The sequence below is a fragment of the Natrix helvetica genome (genome assembly GCF_964273705.1).
Source record: "Natrix helvetica genome assembly, chromosome: 4".
Classification (NCBI taxonomy): Eukaryota; Metazoa; Chordata; class Lepidosauria; order Squamata; family Natricidae; genus Natrix; species Natrix helvetica.
Window position 1 is genome coordinate 32,700,168 of NC_138550.1, and position 20,038 is coordinate 32,720,205.

The window sequence follows — 20,038 nt, forward strand, 5'->3', positions numbered from 1 at the left end:
GAGAGTAACACTCTGCTCTTCGTGGGCGAGAGAGAAATTCTGATTGGCTCCACCGGGAGAGGAAAAATCAGGGGATTGGCAGCTTTGAAGCCAAGTGGGCCTGGCGATCCCCGGGAAAGCGAAAGTGCCCTTCCCTTTTCTCCGGTTAGGATTTGATTGCTGTGAAGGGAATCCCTAGACAGAGCTTTAGAGATTGAGCCCTATGGAGAAAGTGTTGTGCTCTGCTCACGGTGAGGTCGTAGGAGGGTGGACGGGGTGATGAGTAGGAAATCTTGACCGAATGTTAAGAATGGCTTGTAAAATTCGAAGGTGATCGGGCTCCCCCACCCCCCGTTAGTTTTTTTCTAATAGTAACTACTTAATGCAGTGCCAGGGGGGAAAAGCAGGTAGATTAATACAAACGTAAATATGCAAGTTAAAGTATGATTGGGAGTAGGTTTAAAACATTTGCTTCCTGATTTGAAGCAATAAATGGCTCCCGTCCTCCTCCCCTGCCCTATTTGCAGAAAGTAAAAGCCCTTCCTAGTCACAAGTAGCACCATAAGCAGAAAATCTCCCCCCTCCCCCGCTTTAGGGCACTTCTGCAGTACAAATGTACAAAGCTTCATTTTATGAAATCAAAACGTGATATTGATCAAGGGAATTTTTGCTTGTTAAAAAGGGATTAAAATAATGTGGTTGAAAGATTTCATATAGGACAGGATGTAGCTCAGAAATCGAGGGTGCCTTTTGTTAACCAATAAAGCAAAAATCAGGCTCCCAGGAATCCTCAAAGTTATATTTATCAAATGGCACACAGAAATATTTTTTCTATAACATTAGGCATGATAGTCCTTCTGGTCTGTTTGTTTTGTCTCTCAACCTAACTCTCCTCACAAGATGATAAATGGGAAGCTGAGTAAAATTGGAAATCCTGGGGAGGATTTTGGGGAAGAAAGTTACTGATAAGCAATAAGTTTCTAAAAGGCATTATATAGGAAAAGACCACCAGACTTGTCTCAATTATTCCTGAAAGCCAGACCCAGAAAATGCATTTGTGTTTGTGTATGTCTGTATTAAGTCATAGGATATTTAAATTATTAAAAGCAGTTTGATTGTAGAATCAGTTTAACTACTGTTATTTATGTTCCCTTTTCTTTGTGTCTGGATAAACATTTTTTTGGGGGGGGGGAGTTACAGTTTGGATTCCTGTTTTAGGCAGGGTGGGCTTGGTAATCTAAGCAGCATTTTCTATTCTAAGAACCACAGATAAAATATAAAATTGATATATGAGCGTTCTGAATATTTGAAGTGATATTTTTTTTTAATTAGTTGGCTTCGTACTTTCCTATCTCTGAACTTCATACTTTCATTTCCTTCCCATTCAGGGTTTCCCTGTTTTTTGAAGACTGGAAACAGAGATGGCCCAAATAAAGGCAAAAGCTTTTATATGTGTGGAATCCAAAATCAGGAGCCATGCGGCTTTGTGCTCCCCACTGAGTAAGTTGTATTTAAAAAATATAAGCTTGGAGAATCATCAGTTGCTCACCTACTATTCAGCAGTTGTTTATCAGAAAGTAATATCTGTGCTACTTTAACATAGAAAACTATTTCTAAATATGTAGCACGCTATCTCCATTTATAACTGAAATATAGTTTTATATTTAGTTTATAATTTTAGTTGGAATGATAAAAAGGTATCATTGGAAATACATTTGTGCCATAATTATACAATGTCTTCTTTGAAGTTGAAATATTAGTTGCCTGCTTCTGCAGAAGCTTAAAGGTTCTATTAAAGGCTTAAATATTCTAAATATTGGAGCCTTTAATAAATTTTTGGGCTGTTTATTTTACATCTTACTATGCTTTTCGAGCCCTTTTTATAAAACATTTTATTGTAGCTGGATTTACAAGTGCTTATCCCAAAGGTAGGTTAGAAGAAGGCCATTAATTCTTGAATCCGCTTTATAATACTGAGAGGGAGGGTAGCCAGGTTTAAATATTTTCACCATCTTTGATACTACTGAGGTAGCATAGACGTAGCATATTTTTTGTGTGACAAATATCTGTGTAAATAATTGCCTTTTCTATCTATAGTCTTTCTCCTTCTCATTGTTTGGTGCATGAAGAATATATAGTGGAGCTGCAAGTTTTGGTTAAGCAAACAAAAACAGACCTGTACAGGTATGTTTTCAGAGGGACATTTGATGCTTTGACAGAATAGTGTCAATTAATTAATATTCAGCATTTATACCCAGTGTGATAATCCCATGTTTTGTTTTCTAAACTAGATTGTTTTATCGATGCAGTAAAGGTAAAACTGAAGGGAAAAAAATGTGTGGAAATGTCCCCTGGCAGGTATAACATGGCTATTTAAGTTTACATCTTTATAATAATTAAATATCTTAAGCTCTTGTACCTTGATGTATTACTATTTCTTTATCTTCTTCTATTCATCATGATATGAACTACTATTCCAGATTAATTATGGGAAGTTCTAAAAAAAAATAGCAGAATAAGATTTGCTTTTCAGAAAAGAACTAATATTTTTGTTAAAGACATTTAATGGATATTAGTGAAAACTGAAGACAACTTTAATAAAACATCAACTAAATATTCACCAACGTGGTATTTATAACTGGAGATTTCCAACAGATTTTATTGCTTTGGAATTGAGACCAAGAGCCCAGGGTAGAAAGAGAAAATGTTGAATTGGTTATAATAATTTGAATTAGGATAATAATATAGAACCACATAATGCAGAAAAATCATTATATAATTAGTAGTTGCATAACTTATGAATGATCAATAATTGCTATTTATTATAGTTAGAAACTTTGCAAGATATATAAAAATTAAGGTATTTCTCAATTTGCATGTTAAAAACACTGTAATTTAAATGTATACTAATATTTCATGTGGCTGTTTTATAGGATTCAAATACCAGTGAACTGCCAGCTCATCCACAATCTCAGCATATTTTGGAATTGCTGCATGATCATACAAATGAAAGAAACCCTTTCAAAATTTCCAGCAGGAATCACAAGCAATTTCCTTACAAACAAATGAATGAAGATAGAGATAGAAATTCAGGAGAAAAAGAAAATCAGAAAAGAAATGTTCAGACCTCTGATGGAGAACAGCCACCCAATTTTCAGACTTTGTCTATCAAGAAGGAATTTTCATCAGCCGTGCACATAAAAAACAAAGATTTTGAAGACAAACATGAAAGTTTATCCAGAGAAGAAACAAAAACGCAAATAAAATCAAGTGAGCCTCAGACTGAAAGCAAAAAAACATTAGATAGACATAAAAGTAATTTGAGCAAAAGATTTGAGATGTCTTCTAGCCACATGCAAGAGGATTCATCTTTGAGATTTACTGAACATGATTTGCTGAAAAATGAAAATCTAAAACAATCATTGTCAAGCGTCAGCCGCACATCAAGCATAAAATCTATTAATGGAGAAAAACTTGGAAAAGATGAATCAGAAACCTGTAGAAGCAAAACAGTTACGACGAAAAAAAGTAGCAATTGGAATACAGAAGAAAAAACACTGCTACCCAAAGAGTTTGTGACTCTTCAGGAACCAAGAAGCTTCTCAGTAGAACATGCTGGAGACAGTATAGCAAAAACACCAATGCTATTTCAGACAGAGAAAACTCCAGAAGAGCAAAAGTGTACAGAGAAACATTTGGACAGTGATAAACAAGAAACACTTGTTTCGTTCAATGGGCAGGGAATTGATTCCCAGCAAGGAAAGGATTTCATTCAGAAAAAATCACCTTCCATATTGTCTGAAGTAGCTTCTTTGCAGACGGCTAACAGAATGGATAACAAAACTCTTCACAGCCAACTCTCAGCTCAGCTGAATCAGAAGCAGGTCTAATCTCTTCTTGCATCTAAGTATTAATTTTTCAGTGAACCAAAATATTTTCTGTATCAAAATATTAGTTTCTTATTCTGTACTAAATTGCTAAGGCAGATTGGGCTATTCATAGCCCTTTAAAGGTTATTTTATTACATATTAGCCGATAACCCAGCGTTGCCCGGGTATTTATTTATAGGGGGGAAATGTCTGGACCAAATGTAATTTTTAATGTTGGATTTTTCCCGTTACCAGAGGGAGCCCCCTTGTGAAGTACTTTGAAACCATTACCATGGCAACTCCACTGCACTGTACAGTAGAATCCATTTTACGGCAGTACGGTAGAAGCCATTTTAAGGCACAACAGGCTGCATCTTAACAGAATACACACACCTGAAAGGTGTTAGGGGTGTCTTACCCTCACAGTATTTTTTTTCCTGAAAGTAAGTCATTGTGTACCAAGTTTGGTTAAAATTGCTCAAGGTGTTTCAGAGTTATGCTGGAACATATACACACATACATATAGCCATTTATATGTATATAGATTCCCAGCAGTCTCTTTAAAGGTCCTAGGTGGTTACTTGAGAATGAAGGTATAAGGTATAATAGTTGCATTCCCTTAGGGATAATTTGCTGAAGGCTAGATTTCTAAGTAAAGCTGAAACAAGTAGTACATGGGGCCAGAGCCCCAAGTGTATGACTGCTTTATCCTTTTTTCCTTTTTTCAGAAGCTGTCTTTTCCCCCAAGCAGTAGATTGCACAGAAAATACTGGTAGTTTTTAGAGTTAGAGAGGAAGGGAAACATAGACATGAATAAGAGTTTGGGCATATTAACTATTATTCTGATAAACACATTTCATTTAAATATTTCATCTATGGGGAGTGAGTTAAATTACTTAGCCTATTAGTAAATAATCAGTAATGTAACTTCTCTCCTTCCCCTTTGTTTTGTTTTTTATTTGTCTATAGAGGACTTTGAAAACAGTGAATGTGCAAGCTCTCCCAGATAAAGGTGAACGATTATTAAAGCAAGTTCAGGAACTGGAATCTGCCCTTAGCTCTTTGAACCTGGAAGCAGAACAATGTACAAAGGAAGGTAAACCTTTTTAATAACAGAATGGTAGCATTATGCAATTTCTCTTAAGTTTCACCTACTGTATTCCCCCCCAAAATAAGGCAGAGTCTTATGTTCTTTTGAAAATAAGGCACTCGGCCTTATTTTCGGGGAGGTCTTATTATTTTTGAGGTGCAGGAGGCGGTGAGCTACTGCTGTGTTGCAATATTTTCGGGGGGAAACTTATTTTAGCACATGCGCTCAAAAGCCCGATTGGGCTTATTATCCAGGGAAGTCTTGTTTTCAGGGAAACAGGGTACTATATTTCCACAATAGTTGGCTACAGAGATAAATCCTTGGAAAGCAGGCAGGCTAATATTGGATGAAGTGTTTGCTGTTAAATTATCTTGAAGTATCTATTTAGATAGTCAGAAACATTTCTGAGTTGTGCTCATCACTAATACAATACCTGGATCCATGTTACAGAATAAAATCATAGTTGATATGTGACTAATAGAAAACTCTCTTCCATTTGCATTCTGAAATTAGCCTATCCGTAAAAGTCAGCCCAAATTATTTTCTTCACATTTCAGACAATTTTTGCAGAACAGCAGATGTGAGGCATAAGAAGATACAGCCTGATATGTTCACCAAAGTCAACCTAATGCAGCCAGGCGCTGTCACGGGGAAAGAGCCACAGTTTTTAAAGAAGAATCCTGGGCCTAGTTCTTTGGAACTCCATCTTCCTTGGGGATCCGGTGAGTTCTGCTATAATACTTTTAAAAATATATGAAGAAAGGAATAAACTTACTGATATCAAAAATGAATGTGGAATATACACTATATTGCCAAAAGTATTCGCTCACAACTGAATCTGATTATGTGGATGGGTGAGCGAATAGTTTTGGCAATATAGTGTATCTTAATAATGAAAAAAATCAAAACTTATTATTTCATTGACTCAAATTTACAAATGGAAGGGGGGGAGCATAAATTCAATATAGGATTTTGTTCATCAGTTTTCAAGAAATAACATTTTCACGAAGACCTTGTCTTGATCTATTTGATGGGTGATCCTATATCAAACTCGTCACGATACATGACGTATCGTGACTTTTTTCCCCGTTTGCTAAACTGGGCATAGGTGTGGCCAACACATGACGCATCTGGCCCACGGGCCGCAAGTTTGAAACTCCTGTGTGAACGGCTTTGGCACAACAAGTGTAAAGTTGTTGTATAACTTCTGAAATTGACTTCTAGATGATTTTAAAAGGAATATGCTTTATGGAGGCCCAATGACCAATGATCAACTTCAGGCAGTACAAAATGCTACAAGTGATGCAATTAATCAGCTCCATAAATCTCTTGAAAGTTGCCCCACAGAGACGTCTATCGGCGAAGATCCGCCTGGATTGAAAGTAAGTGAAAACAAAGGAAAACTTTATAAAGGTTTCCTTCCTGTAATGTTCTCAATCAATGTGTCACCAGTTCCACTTAAAGAGCATTCATAAAGTGCCCTAAAATTCAAGATGAGTTTTTGCACAAAGGAGGAGGCAATGTAATTTAAATAGTTTGCTTACAATATTCTGGTTTCAATAAAGCCTATTTACTAAAGCTTTGTTTTCATTTCCAATAAGAGTGTTTAATTTTTTTTCAGACAAAGAGTGTGAGGTCTCTCCTAAAATTATTAGGGCTTCAACAGCAGCATTAAATATCTATGAATTTTAGTAAATTGAAGAGATGGTATGATCCAAATTAAACATAACAAATGGCAGATTTATTTCATAAAACTTAATTTTCAAACTACTTTGTTGAGCAATCATTCATATATATATTTATATTATATGGAAAAACAAACAAAAGCAAGAAGTATATATTCCGGTAGTCTGCATTTAGCAATTGCTGGTTTGGTGACCCTTCATAGTTATGATAGTGATGAAAAAGTAAGGTAACTACTGATCATTATATTTATGAACTTTTTAAGTCTGTAAAGCTGCTGTGGCCTAGAGGTGGAGCTCTCACCTTACAATCAGGAGGTTGTGAGTTCGATCCTAGGCAGTGGCAGATGTAGGGTTTCCTGCTTGGGCAGGGGGTTGGACTAGATGACCTGCAAGGTCCCTTCCAACTCTGTTAATCTCTTAATGCATCTGTAAAGTAAAATTGAAGTAAAATCATAAGCACAGAAAGTTGCCAGTCCCAATTGTAGTTGCTAATCTAGTACTACATGTATTATAAAATTTTAACTTATTAATACATAAAATTATATATTAATGTAATGAAGAATTAAAATTAATAATATAAACTTATAAATGCAGTCCAGCATCCTAAATATTCATGGGTGGTTTTTTTTTTATTGCTTGTGATGTGTTGTTGGTCACCCAAAATTTCATCTACAGGGTGGGCATTAATCTAAATCAGTTTAATAAAAATAATCCTATAAATTGGGTTCATAATAGAACATTTCTTTATTCTGGAATACTTGAGATAGAGAGATAAACTTTTGAGACCATTGTGATATTGAGAGAAAATAAACATGTTTAATAATAATCATATTAGTATTTTTTAGGAGAAGCTACTTTTTAATTTAATGTAAAGGATGTCTGCCATTAGTAACAAAAAATAAATTAGGTTGACTAGACCATTGTGGACCTTAAGAGAGTCTCTCAGAACTACAGATTGCCAATACTTACTATATATGTGTATAAGTACAAAATAACATTAGCAGTTGATTCCTTATTTTTTTCCCCAGGTTTCTCTATTGCTGCATCAAAAGCAAGCCCTTAGTTGGCTTTTGTGGAGAGAGAATCAGAAGCCATGTGGAGGAATTCTGGGTAACATGTATAGCAAAATAGCTGCGCCCATAGGTTCAAAGCCCAGAGTTCATGGTTTTCATATCATAGCCCCATGTTCTGCACCATGGTTTGGTAGTTCATGCTGCCATTACTAACCTTCAATCCTGGTGTGTGTATAAGAGAGTGGACTTTCAAAGTTGTGCAACCCTACAATTAAAAGACCAAAATGCAAAAAAGAAAAGAAAAGAAAAAGAGGGTGATAACCTCCTTACAATGTACATACCCTGTTTTCCCGAAAATAAAACCTCCCCGGATAATAAGCCCAATCGAGCTTTTGAGTGCATGCGCTAAAATAAGCCCTCCCCGAAAATACTGCAACACAGCAGCAGTCATGCGGTGACCACCCACGTTGCCTCCTGCACCTCAAAAATAATAAGACCTCTCCAAAAATAAGGCCAAGCGCTTGTTCGGGGGGGTCAAAAGAAAATAAGACCTGTCTTATTTTCGGGAAAACACAGTATGTGGTTGAAAGTTTCAGCTTTCCCTGTTCCACTTCAGGGGAGATATATCCATCTCACAGGAGATAAAATAAGTACAATTTAATTTTTTAAACAACTGAAACAATAAATCCTAATTTCTAACTGTAAATAGCCAAAATGCCAACATTCAGTGTTGATTGCTTGGTTTAAAAACCAACATGCAACAGAAAATATGCTCCAAGATTCACAGGGTGAAACTGGTTTGTTGTAACCAATGAGCCTTGTCTAGATTTTAGAAGAGATATTGCAAAGATCCTAATGTACAAGTCTGATCACAGACTATTCTAAATAAAGCAAGTACCTTCATGTCCTGCCTGAAGAAGAATGAGGGAAAAGCTGACAACCCAGTTTGATAATCTTTTTCAGAGAATTAGACACAATTAGGCTTATTACCTCAGTGAAAATAAACAATTGAGCAGAAAAAACTAGGGGTTTTTTTGTACTGAAAATTTATGTTCTCTCTATTTCTTCCTTGAAATTTCCTGCTGTTTATCAGACGCTGTTTACAGCAGTATTAAACTCCATCCTTGGTTCAACAAGTTCCTTCTTGAATTCTGCCCTTCAGTTTTTAAAAGGACTAAACTTTTCCTTTTTTCACTTACTCTCTGTGGAGATATAATTTACAATAGGATTTTAATTTTAATTCTCAGAAGTAGAGAAGTTGGTTTCGGCTACAATTTAGCCACTTTCCCAGGCGAAATTTAATCCATCCATTTTCCTTTAATGATTTTTAAATAAAAGTGGGAAAATGTAGAATGATTAGTGGAAAACAGGATCCAAATGGAAAATGAGAAGACTCAAAGATGAATCAGAGTTAAGGTATCCATGTACATAAATCCATATTTTTGTTTTGTTCTGTTTTTTTTTCTTTCCAGCTGATGATATGGGCTTAGGGAAGACTTTAACAATGATTGCCCTCATCCTGGCCCAAAAGTGTACAGAAAAAGAAAAAGATAAGAAATTAGACCTTTGGATGTCCAAACAAGGTACAAAAATAAAAATCACTATCTCTCAATTCATTTACACAGCGTAATTAAATTGGATTATTTATGGTTAATTGTTTAGAAAAGAAATATGGAAATATAAAAACTTAAAAATAAGTTTTTTAAAATATCTCCATGAGCTATTTATGTAGGAAAGTTAGGTATACGCAGATTGATAACTAGATTAGGTGAAATATTAAAACTGTAGGGAAAAAATCCTAAGGAAAAGAGCTCCTTCTCTCCACAAACAGAATCTGTGGCCATGAAATACTGACGATTAGGAAAGATCTAAAGCTGATGTTAGGGAGGGAAAATATGAGGGGCCAGAATCCTGAAGAGACATATGATGCACTGTGGTACTTGGTTTAAGTCCCATTTCACCTAGTAACTTTTGCATTTTCAGGTTCTATTGATACCTGTTCACACGGCACCTTAATTGTCTGTCCTGCATCTTTGATTCATCACTGGAAAAAGGAAGTGGAAAAATATGTAAAACTTGGCAAGTTGAAAGTGTACTTATACCATGGACCTAACCGAATTAAGAATGCCAGTATGTAAGTGCAAAGATAATGTTAAGATGTAACGTACTTTGCCCAATGCTATTGGATTGATATGTTTGGATACTGAAAGACAAGCATGGTTGTAAAGCCATTTAAGAATAAAAGCACAAAGTGACATTTCAGCTCTGATTTAGGCCTACAATATCAGCAGTCATCTTCAGCCCTCATTAGTTAGTAATGAGTATCTCAGCTTACTCTACAGACAGGGCCATTGTCAGGGCTATCCAGCAATATAACTAAGGATATAGATTTATTCAGTGCAAAGTTTCCTTTGAAAACTGATCTGGAATACCCTAAATTTATCACAGAAATATTTGTGATTTACTCAGTTGCGTACTTGTTCATAGCAGTTGTGTTTCGGTAATCTTTGTGAAGCTGATAAAAATATGGTCCCAGTTATCTTAAGTTGAGGACTGCCTGTAATTTTGTGATGGAACTAGAAGCAGCTGTCTGCTGATTTGTTTGTCCCTTTCTCCATGTTTGGAAACATACAATTCATTAGAAACTTTGAAAGCAGGCACACATTATTCATCAACATTAAAATTAAAAACAGGAAGGTAATTCTGAGGTGCCAGATTTTTTACTAACTATTTCTCCTTGTCTTTGCAGCCTTTCTCAAAATGAGATTGTTATCACTACCTACAGTATTCTAGCCAAGGAAATTCCTGTACAAAAGGAAGAAGTAGATGTTGCTGAAGATTGTCTAGTACAGGTGACTGTAATGTGCTAAAATGATTTTAAAACAGAATCAAGGAATCACTCCATTGAGATAAAGACTATATTTAAAGATAGACAGATCTGTGAACTTGATATAGAATGATTTGTGCTGGAGTGGTTACAGATTTATTTGTTATAATTCAGTGGATTATGACTTTTCTGGTGTGTTTGTATTTGCATCAAATTATTCTCAATGTAGCCTTAATTATATGCTGCAAACGCAAGTAGTAAAAGTTAGTTTAAAGATGAAATCAATTTAAAAAATGATTTTATTTATATCTATTTGAATACGAACATCAAATTCAGATTCCAGGTAAACTTTATGGCATTTAATTGAAGGAGTGAAATGGTTTCTTAATGTTTCAGATTAAGATTCTTTTGATCTTTTAAAAAAAGCTCTTTACATATTGACCTGATCTATAATTTTCAGACAAATTGGTGGATCCAATTAATTTCATACTTTTAATGTTCTGATGCCTTCAGCACAAAACAGTATTGCAGTACATTTTAGAACATGTATGTTGAGAAAAGATGTCTTACATGTATACTGCTAGATACACTAAATTCAAATGTTCTAGTATTTTTGCAAATATCACAGACTAATGGAATCTATTTCTCTAGGATAAATCACTTCCCTTCTGTCCTCTGGTATGCATACGCTGGGCTCGAATTATACTGGATGAAGCCCACAATATCAAAAACCCCAAAGTGCAGGCCTCAATAGCTGCTTGTAAACTGAGAGCTACTGCCAGATGGGCTGTTACTGGAACACCTATTCAGAACAACCTCTTGGATATGTACTCTTTGCTTAAGTAAGTTAATCACATTAAGGAGCAGCAGACAAAGGCTTTGTAAATTAAGCATGCTTCTTTCTTTCTTAAATGGGTGTTGTCTTCCTTTTTCTATCATACATGCTTATATTTTGTAATTGTAAAGGAGAGGTCTATGGAGATTCTCATTCATCCAGTCATGGTGCTTTTTTCAAGAGGCAACTGGACTTTCTGGTTTTTCTTTGAAGACATTTCGCTTCTCATCCAAGAAGCTTCTTCAGCTCTGACACACACACACACACACACCATCCAGTCAAAGCTGAAGAAGCTTCTTGGATGAGAAGCAAAATGTCTTCTAAGAAAGGTGCTTTTTTCAAGAGGCAACTGGAGTTTGTGGTTTTTCTTTGAAGATGTTTAGCTTCTCATCTAAGAAGCTTCTTCAGCTCTGACACACACACATACCATCCAGTGAGAGCTGAAGAAGCTTCTTGGATGAGAAGCGAAATGTCTTCAAAGAAAAACCAGACAGTCCAGTTGCCTCTTGAAAAGGAGAGGCTAACTTAATATAAACCTAATACAAGACTTTTGTTGACATGTTGAGCTTACATTTTGCCAGTAGTTTTAAATGTCAAGTGATTTGTCCTGAATCTGTTAATCCTCAACAGCAGTGTCTCACCTGTCTCTACTGCCTTCCTCTTACTGCCTTTTACCCACAGATTTCTTCGTTGTTCTCCTTTTGATGAGTTTAAGGTATGGAAGAGCCAAGTTGATAATAACACAAGAAAAGGAGGAGAGAGATTGATGATTTTAACCAAGAGTCTCTTACTACGAAGAACTAAAGACCAGCTTGATTCATCTGGCAAGCCTTTAGTAATAACATCTCTCCATTTATTTTGCTATTCCTCTTTCCTTAATAGATCACAGAATTACAGTTTTTCTCCCCCAAATGTGAAAATAGAGTATACTACTTTTTTAATTAATTAGACAAATTTTATTTTAAACTCAAATTTTTCTTTTTATACTATTCCATGTATAAAAAAACAATGCAACTTAAATATTGGTGACAAATACCAGCTCAGTGTAGCTAAAAGGAAGTAGAACAAAATCACGTATACTCTTCATTCCTCAGCATTTTTGTCCAGCATTGGATCTTCCCCATAGCAATAAAAGTTTAATTTTTAAAAATGCAAAATTTGAAAACAAGATGTTTACATTGTTTACTTCTACAAAACTGAGATTTAAAATGTTGTACTATGTGCTCCTGGTCTCCAAGTTTTATTATATTTGATTATTAATATGATTTTTTTAAAAAAATTGCTAAGGCAATAGGCTTTTGAATCATTTATGCACAACACAGTTGTTCTGTTGCTTAGATAAATCTATGTTTGAGATGTTAAATATTCTGCAAAATTTCCTTATTAGATGTATTATTACCTGGTGGGTTTCTGGGATTTTTTATGTTCTGTTGGCACAAAACAGCATATAATGTGTCAGTATTTTGTTCACATAGCATCTGTATAGTTCTAGGCCTGGGAATGTAATGAAAAATGAGTCTTCTGAATTTTTCATAGACAAAACAGTCTTCTACTTTATTAATTTTGAGTACCTGAATTGCACTAATTCTGTTGGTACAGTCTTTTAAATTGTTCTGGTTCTTCGTTCCATTTAGGTATCTCTGCCTCAGCGTTGTGTTCAGGTACACAGATTGAAACTCTCTGAAGATGAACAGTCAGTATATGATGTACTTTTCAAACGATCAAGGTGCGATGCCTATAAATTTATAAATGTATCTGTAAACTTAGTTTCAGTGATTTGCTCTGCTTTGAGAATGCAGCGCTCCTTCTTGTGATAAGCATTTCTGGACAGTATCTAACCTTTGTTTTTTTTTTCTGATGTGAGTTCTGTTTTTCCATCTGTTTAAAACACAGAGAAATCAGTTGTCTGCACGGGAGAGTTACCATCTCAGTCACACCTTCCCACAAAAGATTGATGTTTAAATGTATGATATAGTGAAGAAATAATGAATATCTTAATAATGAATAATGAAATAGATATAATGAAGAACATTAGACCCTGAATCATTTTGTCATATTATGTATTTGCTTTCCCTTTGAAAATAACCTTTAGTCTTACGATTTCATAAATCAGAGGTATTGTTTAATTTTTGTATACCTTCCATCGTATAGTTAACGTCCTTTCATTTAATTTAATATTCAGAGTGTTTAGTTTCATCCAAAGACAAGAGCCTTGGAAATCATTATTATATAAATAAACTGTAAGGTTTAGTGATCAGTTGGATTAGACTGGAAGTGATTAGTTTTGTCTTATAGCTTCTGCCTAAATTCTGTTTATTGGTTTAAAATGATCAGAATTTTGCTATATTCCAAAAGGTTGGGGTTGTTTGCTTTTTTTATGTTACAAGGTATCAAGATCTCTCTCTCTCTATAATCTAGGGGGAGGCTACATTTACAACAGGGGTTCTAAGGAAATATCTTGGACTATCTCGCTCCCTCCTCCCAACTGAGATCAGCTCCAACCCTCTTGAGCTTCCACAACAGCTTAAAGTCCAGCTCTGCCAATTGACTTGGGGTTCCATAGGGATGATTGATAGATTAATATCAGATCTCATCTGCTCATCCTGCTCCCTTCCCATCTTTTAGCAATTTTATTTTGTATTTTTATATTTTTGCAGTAATGTATATAGTTTTACCTTTTAACATTGTAATGCACCCAGAGGTACCCTGTGGTAAGATGGGCAGCCAATAACTTTAATAAATAAAATAAATAAATAATGAAAGAGAGAAAAATAGCTGCGTCCGCTTTTTATCTTTGGTGTGCCCGCCATCATTATACGGCTCCTGAAAGGTTTTTTTTTCAAAAAGTTATGTCTTGCAACATATTTTCTGCTCTTTCCTTAAAATATGAAATTACTAAATGATAATGGTAAATATTAAATGATGCAGTGGCTCAGTGGCTAAGATGCTGAGCTTGTCGATCAGAAAGGTCAGCAGTTCGGTGGTTCAAATCCCTAGTGCCTCTTAACGGAATGAGCTCCCATTACTTGTCCCAGCTTCTGCCAACCTAGCAATTCGAAAGCATGTGAAAATGCAAGTAGAAAAATAGGAACCATCTTTGGTAGGAAGGTAACAGCATTCCATGCGCCTTCGGCTTTTAGTCATGTCGGCTACATGACCACAGAGATGTCTTCAGACAGCGCTGGCTCTTCAGCTTTGAAAAAGAGATGAGCACCACCCCCTAGAGCCGGGAACAACTAGCACATATGTGGGAGAGGAACCTTTACCCTTATTTTACTAAATGATACATGTTAATCTCTGCTTACTACAGATAATTGTCAATTTACAATCACAACTGAACCCAAAATTTATATTGTTAAGTGAGTTCTGCCCCATTTTACAACCTTTCTTGCCACAGTTGTTAAGCGAATCACTGCACTTGTTAAGTTAGTAACACAGTTAACTGAATCTGACTTCCCCATTGACTTCACTTGTCAGGAGGTCACAAAAGATAGTCACAGGATCCTTGGACACAGCAGACATATGAGTCAGTTGCCAAGTGGTCTGATTTTGGTTCCTTGACCGTGGGGATGCTGCAGTGGTTGTAAGTGTGAAAAACTGTCCTAAGTCATTCTTCAGTACTGTTGTCATGTTGAATTGTCACTAGACGAACTGCTGTGAGTTGAGGTCTACCTGTACTTCAAATATTTTCACTTGCTCTCCATATTATGTTCATAGTGTTATAGTGATTTGAGATCAATTCCTTAATAAACTGCATTTTCTTTTTGGCCAAGGTTTTCGTGGGGGCACCAGATTAGCTGGCTGACCCATCTCCTGTTTAGTCATTGCATCTTTGTTTGTTTGTCTTGAGTTTGCATAAAAACAGGGAAAGAGACCTTCATTCAAGTTGCTTTGTTATGCTTTCTTGATGTTTAGGTCAACACTGCAGTCTTTTCTCAAACACCAGGAAACTTTGTATACAGGCTATTCTGGAGACAACTCATTTACTATAGGTAAGGTGTTAAATTTCTCTTGCACGCGGTGTAGAGATGTGTCAGTAGGAATCTGATCAGGTTGTTCAACATTTTTGTTGCTGTTTTTGTAACCTTGTTAGGAAGGAAACCTATTAATAGGAAAGCCAATTCCCCTATCCACTGCTTTGGCTTCCTACCCTCAAATTGTAATGATAGCTTTCAGAAATCAGATTGCACACTCCTGATATAAATTCTGTTTTTAGCCTCAGAGTTTTGTCTTTGATACATATGCAGTTTCATCTTTGATAGGAGCACAGCAGCTTAAAATGTGTCAGCAGGATTCCTCAGGAAAGATGGTGAAAGACAGGTCTCCCGTGTCTACCACTATTCACATCCTATCCCTCTTGCTGAGGCTTCGTCAATGCTGCTGCCATCTTTCTTTGCTGAAAGTGGTAACTATGGCTTACAACTATTCATCCCTTCTGGTGGAGATTGTTTGAGTTCAGAAATTGTAGATGCTTGGCAATATCCTTTTTCTTTCAGGCTCTTGACCAGGCTAACATGAATAGCGAAGGCATCTCTCTGTCAATGGAAGAACAACTCAGTGCTTTAACTCTGTCTGAACCTGAGACAAGTGATCCACTCTCAATGGTGAAACTCTTCGGTACAGCTTTTGGTGCTGATCTTTTTGAAATGACCAAGCAGAGCACGAAGGTAGGAAGACAATGGCAGTCTTTCAAGGGAATCCCAGATTTGGTGTCATTTTTAACAAAAGTAAGGACAGGGAACGGATTTGTGTGTGTATGTGTATGCTGTATTTTGCGGACTATAAGATGCTCCGAGGCATAAGAAGCACCTAGTTCTTGTGGAGGAAAACAAGGGGGGAAAATCTGCCTCCCAGCAATTTGCCTCCTTGCAGCAAACAGAAAACAGCATGGCCAGCTTTAGCACAGCCTGATTTAGCATGAGCAGCTGGTTGACGGTTGGATCAGCCTCCCAGAATACCGCCTATCAACTTACAGGCTGCAGGGATTGCCACCCATCGCTGCCGCCACTTCTTCCCACCTCCATGAACCCCATTTTCAGCCTCCGTGCATCCCGTTACCAGCCTCCATGTGTCCCATTTTCAGCCCATTCCAGGCGGTGGGGATCCAGAACAGCTTGCACTAAAACTGATGATTGCAGTTATTCAGTTTTAAGGAATAATTACTTATTTAGCTTGTTTTCCTTTCCCCTCCCATCCCGTTTTCATTTGTTACCTTTTTTTAATTAGTAAACCTAATGGAAAAATTGTCTTGTTTCCTATTGAACTTATTTAAGCTCATTAATAGTCTTTTCAGATAACAGCAAAATAAAAATGCTTTAAAACAACAAAGCTCCAGTTTTGAGTTTTAAGTGCGATGGAACTTACTTCTAACTGGTTTAATATTGGGCAGGCTCACTATTATGTGTTCTTTCCCCTCTCATCCTTTTAGATTTCCCATTTGTTAGAAGAACTGAAGGGAATTCAAAATCATTCTCAAAAATGGTGAGTATAGCCATAATAAGGAATGTTGTGTCACCTCAGTATCCGAGCATACAGTAAAGCCTCAGTTACCTTCCTTTCTGCTGGCCTTGCTGTGCCCAATTGACCTTTGCTGCCTTTTTTTCTCCTTCTGCTGCTGAGACTTGTTCAGCCTGCATGCTTAGCCTTTTCTAAATTTCTGAAAATGATTAGAAAAGGAAGTATGCAAATCCAGTGTCCTTTTAAAGGTGCCAGCTGCCATTCCCTTGAATTTTCGAATTCTAAACCCACCAGAAACCAAATCATACACTGCGGGAACACTTGTTGATGATCTCATATCCTCCCCTAATCCAGAGAGGAATTATCTACTTGTTGGCTTTTCATTCCATCACAATTGTCAAATTTGCTTTTAGTTGAGACATCTTCAGTTTGCCATTTTTCCCCAGCATCATAATAACCATTTCCATTGTGATACAAAATGTGTATGCGTGCTTATTTATTGTTACATCAGTTATGCTAGACCAGTGTTTCTCAAACTTGGCGACTTTAAGTCCTGTGGACTTCAACTCCCAGAATCCCCCAGCCAGCATAGCTGGCTGGGGAATTCTGGGAGTTGAAGTCCACAGGACTTAAAGTCACCAAGTTTGAGAAACACTGTGCTAGACGGTACAGCATTGTGTAGATATTGAAGAAGATGGGTGAACCTTTCTGAAACATAAGGTTAGAACCAGAAACAAGGTTGTTTTTGCTTTGGTTTTCTACCTTTATAGTGTTGTTGTTTCTCAGTGGACAAGTATGCTAAAAATTGTGGCAATACATCTTGACAAGCTTGGCCTGAAACATGCCACAGTGGATGGTTCAGTGAACCCAAAACAGAGGATGGATATCATTGAAGAATTCAATAATAATCCTAAAGGAATCAAGGTATGAAAAAAAAGAACTCCAAGGTAATTATTTTTCACCACTGCTGCTTCAGAAAAAACTATTTCTAACTGTTAGATATACACCTTAATGGGTTGATTTATACATCATTAAGGCAAAGAAAAATTCCCCTGGTAACTTAATGAATTTTGCTTTATATCTTCCCCATCTGGCACACCAGAAGTGTTGGATTACAACTCCCAATATTTCCAGTCATCATAGCCCAATTACAATATATATCTGGATTACAGTATAAATCAATATTCTTTATTATATTTATTATTAAATGTTTATTATTATTTATTGTTATAAATAATAAACCAACTATCCCTCTTATTGTTCTTATTGTAGGTATTGTTGATTTCACTTCTGGCTGGAGGTATTGGACTTAATCTTGTTGGAGGAAACCACCTCTTCCTTCTAGACATGCACTGGTAAGAAAAAAAATATGTTGTTCCCAGTTACAGTAATTAAATCTGATTAAAAGAATTGCATTACTAATTGAGGTTCCCAAATTATGTCCTTAATTCTTTTTGTCATTTGTCATTCAAAACAACATGATACACACACACACACACACACACACACACACCTACCTATTGGCTGTTTAATGAAATAAATCTAATAAATCTATATTTGCCAATTACTTTCTGAATTATTATATTTTCATCTTGCCTTATTTTATTTGTTCAACTGAAGATGACAAACATACCTAAAACTACTGACTCCTATTTTCCCTACAACAACACCTTGTGAGATGGGTTGGGCTAAGATTAAGTGATTGACCAAAGCCATCCAAATGGTTTTCATCCCTAAGGGACCTTAGACTTTTCTATGCCAGCACCTTACTATACTGTGGTGGCGCAGTGGTTGGACTGCAGTACTGCAGGCTAATTCTGCTGACTGCCAGCAGTTTGGCAGTTCAATTCTCATCGGCTTCAGGTTGACCCTGCCTTCCATCCTTCCAAGGTCGGTAAACTGAGGACCCAGATTGTTGGGGGCAATATGCTGACTCTGTAAACTGCTTAGAGAGGGCTGTAAAGCACTGTGAAGCGGTATATAAGTGCTATTGCTATATCATCTGGCTTTTCAGTTATCTTTTAATTGCTGCAGGTGGTGAGCTGTTAGTGGCTAATCGTATCCATTACTCTTCCCATATTGGATATTAATTGCATTGAACAGGATTTTAGGGTGCAATAGAACAAATAGAGAGGAAGAGGAAGATGAATAGATATTGGGAAAGGTACGGGATGCTACCACTGATTCTTCCAAGGAAAAGATGGATCTAACAAGATAGAAAGGGAAATCAATTGCTTGTCATTTGGCTCTGAAGTTAATTTGTATGAGAAATGTTTTCACTTTTTCCCTGTTGGCCATAAGTGCTTTGTTACTTTTCCCTTAAATATCAGGAATCCAGCACTAGAAGACCAAGCCTGTGACCGCATTTACCGGATGGGGCAGAAGAAGGATGTTAAGATCCATAGGTAGTGCTTCACAAAATGTCTTGCATCGTTGCTATAAGCCTTGACAGAGGAATTGTGCCAAGTACTGAATAACAGAGCTGAAAATTGCATGAGTAAAATTATTTCAGTTTGACTACTGTCTTTAAAGATTTATAGGAATTTAAGATTGTTCAACTATAGTTCAGTCACTTGATCCAGTGAAGAATTATCACTTTGCTGAAAACCATCTGGCAGTGGGTCAGAATTTATAGGAAGGGTGGTTTAAAAACTGTCCTAATTGTACGTTGTGCTTGGATTTAGGTTTGTCTGTGAAGAAACTGTGGAAGAAAAGATCTCAGAGCTTCAAACCAAGAAAAAAGAATTAGCCCAGAAGGTGTTGTCAGGAAAAGGAGAGTCCTTCACCAAACTTACTCTGGCTGATCTCAGACTTCTGTTTGGCATTTAGCTGTTCATTTTTTAAACATTTCTTCTGATGCACAGAATAAGTGTGCATTTAAGAAGTTCACTATTCTTTATTATTAAAATGGCTGAATATTATTATGCTACAGCTCTTTGTATGTGTAAATAATTCCATGAAATTCCATGAAAAGAAGGACTTGCTTATTTATTAAATTTAGGTACTACCTATCTTATTGTCAGAGTAATTGTGACCAATATTCAGCTAAAAGGATAAAAATCATATAAAAGTGCAAGACATCAGTAAAAGAAGATGGGTAGAAACAAAATTAAAATAAGTTATAAGGCAGGAGAAGGGCCTTAATGTGCCAACTATCCCTAGGGTTGTCTGCTGCTTTGTGAACCTCGTGTGAGTTGCCATAGCCAAGTCTTCAAACTCTTTTGACAGGCCAGGAGAGAGGATTCCCACCTCACCTCTAGGAGGAGATATTCCACGGGGCGGG

At 36.4% G+C, this 20,038-nt stretch overlaps 1 protein-coding gene across 1 annotated transcript; it reads left to right on the forward strand.

The window, feature by feature from the left end:
- TTF2 (transcription termination factor 2) lies at window positions 1–19,686 on the forward strand. The gene is made up of 23 exons (XM_081953294.1): window positions 1–230; window positions 1,368–1,479; window positions 2,077–2,163; window positions 2,271–2,337; window positions 2,913–3,863; window positions 4,818–4,944; window positions 5,496–5,660; window positions 6,163–6,320; window positions 7,652–7,733; window positions 9,109–9,219; window positions 9,620–9,770; window positions 10,386–10,488; window positions 11,115–11,305; window positions 11,980–12,133; window positions 12,933–13,024; window positions 15,214–15,290; window positions 15,561–15,703; window positions 15,795–15,965; window positions 16,727–16,779; window positions 17,526–17,679; window positions 18,028–18,110; window positions 19,086–19,160; window positions 19,440–19,686. Exons 1-23 carry the CDS (start codon window positions 203–205, stop codon window positions 19,582–19,584), a joined length of 3,480 nt encoding a protein of 1,159 aa, XP_081809420.1. The 5' UTR covers window positions 1–202; the 3' UTR covers window positions 19,585–19,686.
- Window positions 19,687–20,038: the final 352 nt, after the last annotated feature.